Source organism: Fringilla coelebs (genome assembly GCF_963513975.1).
Source record: "Fringilla coelebs genome assembly, chromosome: 6".
NCBI classification, from domain to species: domain Eukaryota; kingdom Metazoa; phylum Chordata; class Aves; order Passeriformes; family Fringillidae; genus Fringilla; species Fringilla coelebs.
The window spans coordinates 22,251,457-22,262,788 of NC_140034.1; the positions used below are offsets into that span (position 1 = coordinate 22,251,457).

Here is an 11,332-nt window from a genome sequence, read left to right on the forward strand (position 1 = left end):
TAGGGAGGGACCCTACATTTTTGTACTAGGAATTATGAAATGAAAGCAGAACAGCATGCTATGTTCAATCTAGTGGATGCCAGAAATTTTGCACGCCAGGAGATTGCTCAGCCCAAGCCTACAGGGATACTGTTTCTTTCACACTGTTTTTATCATGACAAAGAAAAATAAGACAGATGCAATGCACCTGAAAAAAGAAATTCACCTTTTTGGCCTTGGTGAAATAAAGGTGAAGATGCCTGACACACTGCAGATAAACTTAAACATGTAAAGGAAAAGGTAGTCAGAAGAGACAGAAACCTGAGAATTTCCTGCTTGAATTGTATCCATACTTTTGTGAACATAAAATTTGCAAACACTGAGGAAATAAAATTGGAAATAGTCTCAAGAAATAAAATTACTCCAATTGATGGCACTCCTTTTTGGGTATAAGGCAATGAAAGTCAAGTTGTCTTGTCTGGTGTCAAGTAAGACCTTTGAACAGAATCACTTGTATCTTAGGACAAGATCTCATGCCACGAGGCTGCTGGATGTTTTGAGCATGACTGCCTAGCTCTCCCTGCAAATCATGTTTGAACAGAAGAAAGACCACATAAAGACGGCCATGTTTTGAAGGTGTTTTGGTTAAAAGCTGGTATACAGATTTAGTTGGAGAATTTTCTTCAAGAGAAGAGCGTAATATTTTTTACTCCAGCAATTCTTTCAAGTAGCCAAGATTCTTACTTCACAATTTCTAACTTCTGCATACACAGCTGACAGGATTAAGACACAGCGTAGGAGTTCACCCTGTACAGACGGTGAGCATAATGTACAGTCATCATGAAGACAACAGCTCAGAGATGGAAAAATCCTTCCAGGTTGTTCATGACAGATCTATGGCAGTGGTCACCCACGACAATATATTTTTAGAGTTCTGTACAGCCATTTCTATGCATGCTCTTCCCAGAGACCCTTTAATTCATAGATACTGTTAAAGCTCACATGACTCTCTTCAGAGAGATACATCATAGTATCACTTTTGTATCTGCACTTTCCCACATGGGCAACATGCTGCTGTGGAGCTGTGTTTAAAGTGTGCTTTGGAACCAGGGACTTTGCAGTTCAACAGCACTAAATAATCCACAAACTTTTCAAGTATATACTTTATTTCATTCATATTTCACAGTCAATTTCTGTAAAGTTTTAGCAAAAAGGTCATGTTCTATAACAGAGGTGTTAGGCTACTGTATTCAGAGCTAGCAACGGGCTTTGAAAGTACAGAAAATACCTACATTCCAACTAGAACAGTAGAATTTCAAAAAGACATAGTAAAAGTAATCAAAAATACCAACATTTATTAAAACTTAATACAAAAACCAGTCTGACCCATCAAGCTACCCCACTTGTAAGTTGTCAGCAACAGCTGAAGCTGCAGCAGGCCATCTGACTGTTTAGACCAAGTTAGAAGCTGTCTTCAGCTAACTTGTTAATACCAAATCTTGCTGCTTTGAGGATCAAAAGAAACTGTGACTTCACTGCTTACAGTTTCCATTCAGAGGCTAACACTTCTGTTCACATTTACTGGGCAGGACTTTCAGATCCTGCCCAGAATCTGGACTTATTCCAGTCCTGATGTAGTCAACTAATTTTCCAAATGCTTTCCAAGCTAACCTATTTTATTACATTGCAGCCAAGAAAGGAAAGCCCTTATTGTTTTAAAGCTTTATCAGGGCTCCCAGGAATAAAGGCAGCTAAGAAAATGGAACAGAATGGTACCTGATGACATATTTATCACCAGAGACCTTCAACATCCTTATTTTGCTATAGATGTTGAGTTAAGGTTTCCCATTACCCAGGGATGTGCTTCCTAAGGAGCCCCAGATTTAAGTATGAGTTCCAGAGTGGATTTTTCTAGTTCAGTAAATACTATTTAAGTCTGGACTGATGCCCAGTAGGAAATTTCTAACCAGCTGCTGAACTTTATTCACAGATTTATTGAACATATATTTATACAAATTACACCAGCAGAAAGGCCCATTAGCTGTAAGAACACCCACTTCAGCCCACCCTCCATACTGTCAGAGAAAAGGTCCATGTGGTACTATAAGGACTATGAGAGATTTCCACCAGATAAGTCTCCCTAAGTCAGAGGGTACTGCCCTGCAAAGCAAGTTTTTCATTCCTTTATACTCTATTAGAGCAGTGGAAATAGAATGAAGAAGTTCACTGGTAGGCTGATTTTTCCTTGTCTCAAACAGCTACGATTAGACTTCATTTTTTTCTGCTTCCCCTTCATCTCAAGGTACCCTGAGCCCATCATCTTGTTTTCTAGGGCAATCGCTTCCTAAAAATACATATTCTGAACTTCAAACTCTCCTCTCTATTCAATTTCTCTAAATAAAAAAAAAAAAAAGGAAGGGGAAGGAAGGACTTATTTCACCTCACACCAACTCCCTTCACCTACTTGGAACTGATGATGGCCCAACAGTGGGGCCTGTTCTGCTGCTGCACTCTCAGAAACAACTATTTGAAGATGGGAATAAGAAGACGCTTGCAGAATACTGCAAATGACTGTCTTCACTTCAAGAATGGGAACATGCCAGCAGAGCACATACAAACTTTTTCAGACCAAGGAATTACACAGACTTTGCATGAAATTCAAGGTCACACTGCAGTACTAAGTACCCATTCTGCCTGGAACCCACCATGCTATTCCAGTCCCATAGCTGGCTCTGAAGACAAATTGTTAATGGCAATGCAACTTTACAAATTTTGGACTCAAAAAATGCTCAAGTAGAGGTCTGAGACAGGAAAAAGGAGGCACAGAAATAACTTGACCAACAGCTGTGCACATTTTTACTACATATTGGGATAAGTAGGGTCTTCGAGGTTGCTATCAGCTTTATCAGATCCTGTTAGAGATGCTTCTAGCTCTGCCCATGACTGTGGAGCATTGTTCTTTATTGCCTCTATGAAAAGCTGTGTTTGGTGCTTCAGCTGGTCCAACTCAGCCTGCGTCACCTGGTTCTGATGAATGAGCTCCTTGGTTTTTAAAGTGATCTCCAGCAATCCTGACCTGCGGAGCACAACAAGCGTGTTCTGAAAGCGTCTGCACTTGCTCTGCTGCTGCAAGAGCAGCTCAGGGGTAGTGCAAATCTCTTCTGGTATCAATGGAGGGCTCCACACTGCAGAAGGCGTTGCAGTCTGTGACGTGCTCTCGCTCTCATGAAGGGTGCACTTTGCTCCCTGCAGAGCTCCAAAAGGCAAAAGGGGAGTCAAACCTGGCACTTTCTGAGCATCGCTGGAAACACGATGAAAACCAGGAAGAGCTGACAGTTTTCCACTTGTCACCAGAGCTGAAGAACTTTGCTGGCTAGAATCCTGAGGGGTCTTAAAGCTAACTGGTAGGTGGGAAAAAGAACTAGTAGGCAAGTCTGTGCTCATCAGTCCAGGAGAAGTCTCCATCTTGGGTGCTTCTGTGCAGAGTCGTTTATGGCAAGTGGTTTCCTGACATTCTTCTAGATCAAAGGAGTGATCTCTTTTGCAGGGCTGTGGTGCTATTTTGGGGTAAGAATTCAGGATGGGCAGGTAATTAGTGGAGTCATTTCTCTTTTTCCCAACAGGGTGAGGATTAATAGGAGGTGGGATTGACGGACGAAGAAACACTAGCTGTGGCTGAGCTGGAATCACTTCAAAGGATGGCTGCACAGTCCAAGACTGAAGCTGTGAGGAACTTCCCTGAGAAGCACAAACAGGGAAAAACCACAAGTCTTACAAAAGTGTCATAGAAGACCATAAAAACAAATTTTAAACAAACAGGTAGACTGTGCCATTTTACTACATTTGATATATACTGTCCAATTAATGTGTGAAGAGTCTTCTATCAAACTCATCCTTCTCTTTTTCTGACAATGGAGTGTAACGCTGGAAATAAAGTTGTAATCCATAATCCTTTTACTATGCAACAGCAGATATATTTAAAAACTATTCAATCTGAATTTATATATGCTTTCCTAAGTGAGGATTACAGTGCAAGCTTATATTGCAAAATGTTCATTAAAAAGTTCAACCCAGACTTGGAGTCAAACTACAAGTGCACAGGAAAGCTGAAAAATAATTAAGCTTTCTGTTATGAAATATCTTAAGAGTCACGGAAAGATTGCACAGACATTTTAGGCTCCCTCTTTGTTGAAAGGTAGCAACTCAAATCTTCTCAAATCTACCCTTATAGCAAAATTTTGAAATGGTTATTTAAGATACAGAACAGCTGTTCAGGAAGTCTGGCAATTTAAAGTACAATACACAGTTTCAGTAAACTTAAAACTACAAAACAGAAAAAAAAAAGGCTGAATATCAAAGCAATGCAAGGAGAAAAGCCTGTGGTAAGCCCAGAGGAGCTAAACTTCATACCTCTGGGGAAACAGTGTGCACTGATAAACCTTAAAAGCATTTTATTTCACGAACAACGCCCAAGGCTTTATTCCCTCCCACAAGCCATACTCTGGAATATAGGGGAAAACATCCATTTTTACAAGACATTACCTCTTTTTCCTCCAACACCTTACTTGAGATCTTCTGGCCAAAACATGACTGCTTTTCTCCAAAGACATCAAATGGTCTAGTAAGAGACACTATTTCTTTCTAAAGCAAAATCTCACTTCTCAATATATTTAAGCCATCACCACTACATTATATAAATATATTGTCAGCTTTTCCAATTCCTTACAACTTGGAACACAACTGGCAGGCCTGCTGAAGGCACAGTTTTCAGCTACCACAAATATATATTATTATTTTTAGTCTATATTAAGTCATCTGAAATCCATATCCTTTCCACCAGCCTCATAAGTTTTAAAGTGGCAAATGCTAACATACTTTGCTAAAGTCCATTCCCCCAGTAAAGGACTTGGAACTTACCAAAAGCAGGTATTACCCACTGATTAGGACACTGAGACTTGGAGATAAGATTCAATTACCTACTCTGACACAATGTTTCTTTGGTTCAGTGGGCAAGATGCTTATGGAATAGGGGTACAGAACAGCTACCTGTAAAAATAAATATTACTACCTTAACACAGAAGAAAGAACATTCAAAAAAAAAAAAGTATCTGGAGATGTAAGGAGTGAGGAAGCATATAAATATTGTAGCTACACAAACACAGGACAGAACATGTAGCCTTAAGAAGCAAGGGTTTGGAGCCAGAAGCTGCCATTCACTGCACTGCTGAACAGTACCAAGCATAGCAGAGCCCCAAAATCATTGAGGCCAAAAGAACTGTGGTAAATGCTTATCTAGCTCTTGGGTTTTTTCCTATCTCTGTTCTTTCTTCTTTTCCTTCTCACATAGCACTCTGCTCTAGTTCCCCTACTCAAAATTTCATTTTCAGTAGAGAAGGCCACTTTGATTTTAGTAACTCAGCAAATTGTGTGTTTTGTTGCATTTTTTAATAAAAGCTAACTTCTTGATGCATTATTGTCACTTGCCTAAAAAGCCTTCCCACTTATTAAGGACTTTTACAAGACTTACAGAAACCTTACCACAATCGGCACTTGCATTAATCACCACCTGATTTTTTTTTTTAGCATCATTACTGTTAGATGTTTACACTGTGAAATTGGGCCAGCACTGTAGAGGATCACAGTGGTTCCAAGACAGAAGGATGATGCTGATGGAAACTGAAACTGGAAGAAATAACCAGCAGTAACTGGATGCTGCTATTTTTTTTGGGGTCCGGCAAGCCCAACTGAGCACTGTGTTGAAAAGACCAATTTAAAAAGACGACCATCTGAACTAACCAGGCATAGTGAAAAAAGGCAGAAAGACATTTCATTATTATTCTGACCTAGACTGGTTGCTTTCCTTTATTGTAGTAAAGCTCTTTTAATTTGACATTATTGTCTTTAATCATATGTAGCTAGATATTACAATGCACTGCTCAAGAGAACCAAATGTGGACATTTAATCCATCTCCAACTTTTCCTTGCCAAATTTCCTTTTTCCTATACTACTGAAGTTTTTACATATATATATATATGTGTGTACGTGTGTGTGTGGTTGGATTATTTTATATTTCTCTCTATATAAGCTCCTTATTATTAGTTGCTGCTTCTTCTTATTTGCAACACAACTGGGAGTTTAACACTGGAATCAGCGCAGGTAATGTCTTAATTTTGGTGCTCTGGGCCAAAGACTATCAGCCTTTGCTGAAGCTAGCCTATTCCTGACTTTACATATAAAAACTTCAGCATTTGTTTAACAGTATTTTGTCCACACATCTAGGAATGTGACTATAAAATAAAATTGTTTCTTGCCAAGATAAAGCACAATGCTCAGAGAACAGAATCACCTCCCCCACAACTGCACAATGTGCTAAATATTAACAGTGAATATTAGGTCTTGCTTGTTGTCATAACAGGTTCAGTAGACAAAGAATCAGGATTTATATTCTTTTTTCCCCTTCCCACTGTATTCTCAGAAGTATTCTAGTAAAGAACACTGAAGAACTTTTGCTCTGCTCCAAGAATGAGTGAGTACAGAGCACGTGGTCTAATAATATGATTGTACTTTGGACTTCTCATACCTTCTGTTAAAATGTTGAAGTTACAGAGGGGGTCTCACAGGTGTGCTGGAGGAACTATACATCACAAGAACAAAGGAGAACATAAATAGGGACTCTAATTGTTGCAATGTGAGCCATCACATGCAGTTAAGTGAAACAAATATTAAAGTAGAAGTACCACAGCTAATTTCAGATAAGGATTTAACTTTTTCATTTATAATGTTCTGGATTGGCGTTTCCCATTGAAGCACTTCTAGAACCTAAGAATGAGGAAACAAACCTATCATCCTACTTCACCATCTTTTTTGAATAAAAACAACAGCAGCTTTCAAAAGCAAATCACCCTTTTCTGTTTGATCTTTGGTGCTATGCACATAACATTCTTGAAGATGTGGTTTTGGGAGGATTCCTTTGAGACAAAGAGATTTAGGAGATGGAGCAGAGTTTCTCTATTTCACATTTCATTTTAGTGATTCCAGCTGCCTCTCAAAAGAACAGAGAATCATACTAGAACTTCTTAAATTACCAGGTTTTTTTCTGGACTGCAACAACACTGCAAAATCTTTTTTTAAAGGAAAAATGTTTTTTTAAAAAATTAAGAACATGCAGTATTTTTCAATCTATTATTTCTTCCTTACCTGCTTAACCAAAACATTTTTCATAACAACCATAGGAGATAGGGCAGGAAAGGAGCTGCTTGTGGTCCTCGGGCATTGCCAAGGTCCATCCTCTGCATTCCAACACAGTGCATTCAGCACATCCTCGGAGTCCGTCTGTTCCATAGCACTTGGGCATTCTGAACTTCCATCTGCCAGATGCAGAATTCAGCTGTTAGTTGTTCCACATGCAACATGCTTACTACTGCCTTTCAGTTCTAATATTCTGCCTTCTTCAGCCAAGTCACAAAGAACAATAAAGTTTAGTTCTGTAATATCAACAAAATTAAAGTTGCTATGACAGCTGTCAGACAACCTCTAATAAAAGGCTCTGTATTTCAGGACAGTTTTTATACAGACATTTTCCCCCCCCAAAATCTATTACTTTCTGCTCTTTTGTACTTGGTCTCCAAGGGACTGCATAGTATCATGAAGGTTGCATAAGTCTAAAAACTGATACAGGAAAGCACTACAGGCTCCAGCACTGCCACATCCATTGTTCGAGATGCAGGCATTTTGTGTCTTGAAATGTTCTATCTAAAACCCAGTGAAGCAGGTATCTTTCATAGAAGTACTTCTTTTCTTGTTTAAAGGTCATCTTTGCACAGTTTTGTTGAGTACTAAAATGGCACACCATGTCTGTTATTTTACTGTTGTTATAACCATTACCCTCAGGTTTATCAGGCTCTACTGACAATATGGTCAGATCATAAGAGACACCAGGCAGCATAATCTAACAATTCATTCATCACTGCAAAGAAAAAGTAATTTTGACATCTCCACTTCTAGACTCTAAAGTCTAAGATTATTCCATTAATTCTAAATTCCCATGCCATTCAAATTCACAGGATGAACTTTGCAATTTGGTAATGTTCCACTTCAAAAAACTTGGGTGTTAAGATGATTGCAGGTAAAACCTATCTTGCATAGAAAGGCTCTCTAAGGTAATGAGACACAGACTGGAAGGAGTTACTCAGATTTGTTAAAGATCACCAATTAAAGCACTGAAACACACAAAAAAGGTAACACAGTGTTTTTCTAAACCTGAATATCCAGAGTCTTTGTCAGATTCAGCTGCTGCCATACTGAAGCGATGGTTGAAGCTCTTCATTTCTGTCACTCTTCCCAGCAATTCCTCATGGGTGTCAGTAGATGACTATTTTGTCTGAGTGTTTCCATAGTGCTGTGGGCAGTTTTCAACACCTTTTCCATTGAGAAACTACAGAAACAATTAAGAAAAAAAAGGACTTTATCTGAATTTAAAGAAAGTTCCATCAGTATAAGACAACAATGGAGGATAGCTGTACATCTCCCTTTATACTGCCAGTAATCTAACTGCAGGTTTTAAGAAATATCTCAAAATGCTGAAAGAATGAAGTTCAGATCAAAAGCTAATGTACCAGACATGTCTTTCTACCCCAAAAAGGTGGAGCAAACTACAAATTAAAGGATACTCATAAACAACATTTATTTCAAGAACTAGAATTACTCAGGGCATTATTTATCTTACAAAAGCTTTGTTGTCCCAAGGGCTGAATTGCAAAACAAGACAGTTGTACTGGGTGAAGCTCTTACAATAAATACAGCTGAACCTGCAAAGCTGCGGTTTTGCTAACACAGTTTGTTTCATTCTCAAGAGTAGAGTAAGTCATCAGAGAAAAGAATGAGTGACCAGTGAACACTCTGGGGGCTAAAGAAATCTATGCTGCTACAAGAGCAACACATTCTGCAATACACTCCTAGGGGAGACACAGCCTTAGAAATGCCCACACCCAGAATGAAAACATTGAAAGGCTGAAACTAAAAGCTATGAAAATCAGAAAAATGTAGTAACATTATGGCCTCCCACACTACATAATTCTCACAACCTTCAGCTGCTTTCTGAAGGTAGGCAGCATCCAGTAAGACTAAGCTTCTGCTTCACTTAAAGAAGGTAATTGAGAAGTTGGCTAACCAAAACAGACAGAATTAAGTGCAGAAATTATTTCTACTATTATTTGTAGAAATTATTTTCCTATAAAGTAACCCACTGAAGTTATGTCTCAATGTTAAGTTTTATATTTAAATTACAAAAACAGGAACTCAGGAGTCTACATCGTAGGCCAGCAGTCCATCAGCAGCAGTATGCAATACAAGCTGCTTCAAATGACATTGCAACAGACATTCTGAAATAATCTACACCAAAATGCAAGTTTCTTCTTCAGGTCCTGACAATTTTGTTAGAAGTGTGCTCCAACATACTGAGTCTTAGCACCAGTATTGGGTTCTGAAATGGGACTATGACTGTCTATTGCAAGAATGATGGAATTATGGTCAGCAGAAGAAAATTTCCTCAAGTAGCTACTTGCATCACTTTTACTTTCCATCTTCAGTCACACGTGCCTGCCTGCTAATAGGTATGGAACAAACATGGTTACACAAGCGCAACCTAGATGCTATCCTTGCAATGGAAGTGGTTTAAATCCTGATCCATGCTTTCATCACTCAACCCTTTCCAAAACAAATATATTTTTTAAGAAAGTGATAAGCAGAAATGCTAATCTAAAATAAAACCCCAAAAAACCAAAACCACCTCAAACCTAAACAAGAAACAGAAAGAGGGCTAGAGATAAAGTAAGAACACCTCATCTGCCAGCTTTGCATCAAGTGAAGCTTTGGGAAGGGCTGACACATCATCTTCTCTCACAGAAAAGGCAAAACATCACAACCACAAGCGAAAATAAACAAACCAGAAGTGCCACTCCCCCGAGCCACGGGCGTGAGAAACCTCCGGCTCATCCCCGGGCCAGAGGAGCTCCCCTGGGCTCGGCGAGTAGGACCTCCGCCGCGCACCACCTTTAGAACCGGGCGCCCACACCGTCGTCCCGGGCCGGCCCTCCCGCTGATCCCACCTCCCAGGCCCACACGCCAGACTCCTGCGGCACGAGGAGAGCCCGCGCAGGCGGGCCGAGCCACTCGATTGCCGGTCCCAAGCCACCGCCCCGCCACACGGCGAGGCGCAACAGGTACAGCACAGTCCCGGGGCCCCAGGGCCGCCACCGCTCGCTCACGGCCGCGGCCGCCGCCTCCCGCCGCGCCGGGCCGAACCGGGCCGGGCCGGGCCGCCCCTCACCTGGGCACGGGGCCGCCACAGCTCAGCCGCGCCGCGCATGCGCCGCACCCGCCCCAGCCACGCCCCGCCCTCACGGCCGCCGAGGGGGAGCGCGGCAGCCGCGCCCCGGGCGCGCATGCGCAGAGCCGGCTGGCCGGAGTGCGGGCCGTGAGGCGGCTCTGTGTCCGTCCGAGCCCGTGAGGGAGCCGGGCAGGGTGAGCCGAGCCAGGAGTTTGGGATGGCGCTGGGCCTCCCGAATGCTGTACAAAAAAGTATGATTCTTCCCCACACAGAAGGTGAGGCATTTGTGCAGCCTCTCTCAGTCCATTAACGAGAGAGGAAATATGAAGAAAACAGCATCAAAAAGGTCTCAAACTTGTCTCAGAGGGAAAACACGGCAAAAAAAGGAATCACAGAATCGATTAGGTTGGAAAAGACCTCGGGTCATCGAGTTCAACCTATGACCTAACACCACCATGTCAACTAGACCAAGTGCTACATCCATTCTTAGATACTTTGAGGTATGGTGACTCCATCTCCTCCTTGGGCATCGTGTTTCAATGCCTAATAATCCTTTTGGTGAAGAAATTCCTTCTCATCTGCAACCTGAACCTCCTCTGGCACAGCTTGATAATGTCCTCTTGTCCTGTCTCTGGTTGCTGGGAGAGGAGGCCAAACCCCGCGTGGCTACAGCCTCCTTTCAGCCTTCTTGTGAGAGTGATAGGGTCACCCCTGAGCCTCCCCTTTTTCTGGGCTGAACAACCCCTTCTGCTCCTCACAGAACTTGTGCTCTAGATCCTTCACCACCTTCATCACCCTTCTCCTAGCTCACTCTAGCACCTGTTTCCTTTCCTGAAGGGAGGGACATAGAATTGGACACAGAATTCAAGTTATGGTTTCATCAGTGCCAAGTACAGGGGAGGAATCACTTTTTCATGTTATGAGTGAAAACAAACCAACCAACTTTTACATGGCTGGGAAGTATAAAATATGTGGATTTGGTTTACATGGACTGCATATAAACCAAGGGCAAATAATAGGAGGAA

General features: G+C 41.3%; 1 protein-coding gene across 2 annotated transcripts; it reads right to left on the minus strand.

Annotated features, from left to right (window-relative positions):
- Window positions 1-1,199: 1,199 nt before the first annotated feature.
- CIPC (CLOCK interacting pacemaker) lies at window positions 1,200-10,349 on the minus strand. 2 transcript variants are annotated; one of them, XM_084207951.1, is made up of 4 exons: window positions 10,308-10,349; window positions 8,240-8,414; window positions 7,178-7,347; window positions 1,200-3,717 (listed from the first exon to the last, which is right to left on the minus strand). In XM_084207951.1, the coding sequence occupies exons 2-4, from the start codon at window positions 8,304-8,306 to the stop codon at window positions 2,839-2,841; spliced, it is 1,116 nt and encodes a 371-aa protein (XP_084064077.1). In that variant the 5' UTR covers window positions 8,307-8,414; window positions 10,308-10,349; the 3' UTR covers window positions 1,200-2,838. The 2 variants fall into 2 exon arrangements, with proteins under 2 accessions (XP_084064077.1, XP_084064076.1); XM_084207950.1 differs by having other exon boundaries at window positions 9,925-10,319.
- Window positions 10,350-11,332: the final 983 nt, after the last annotated feature.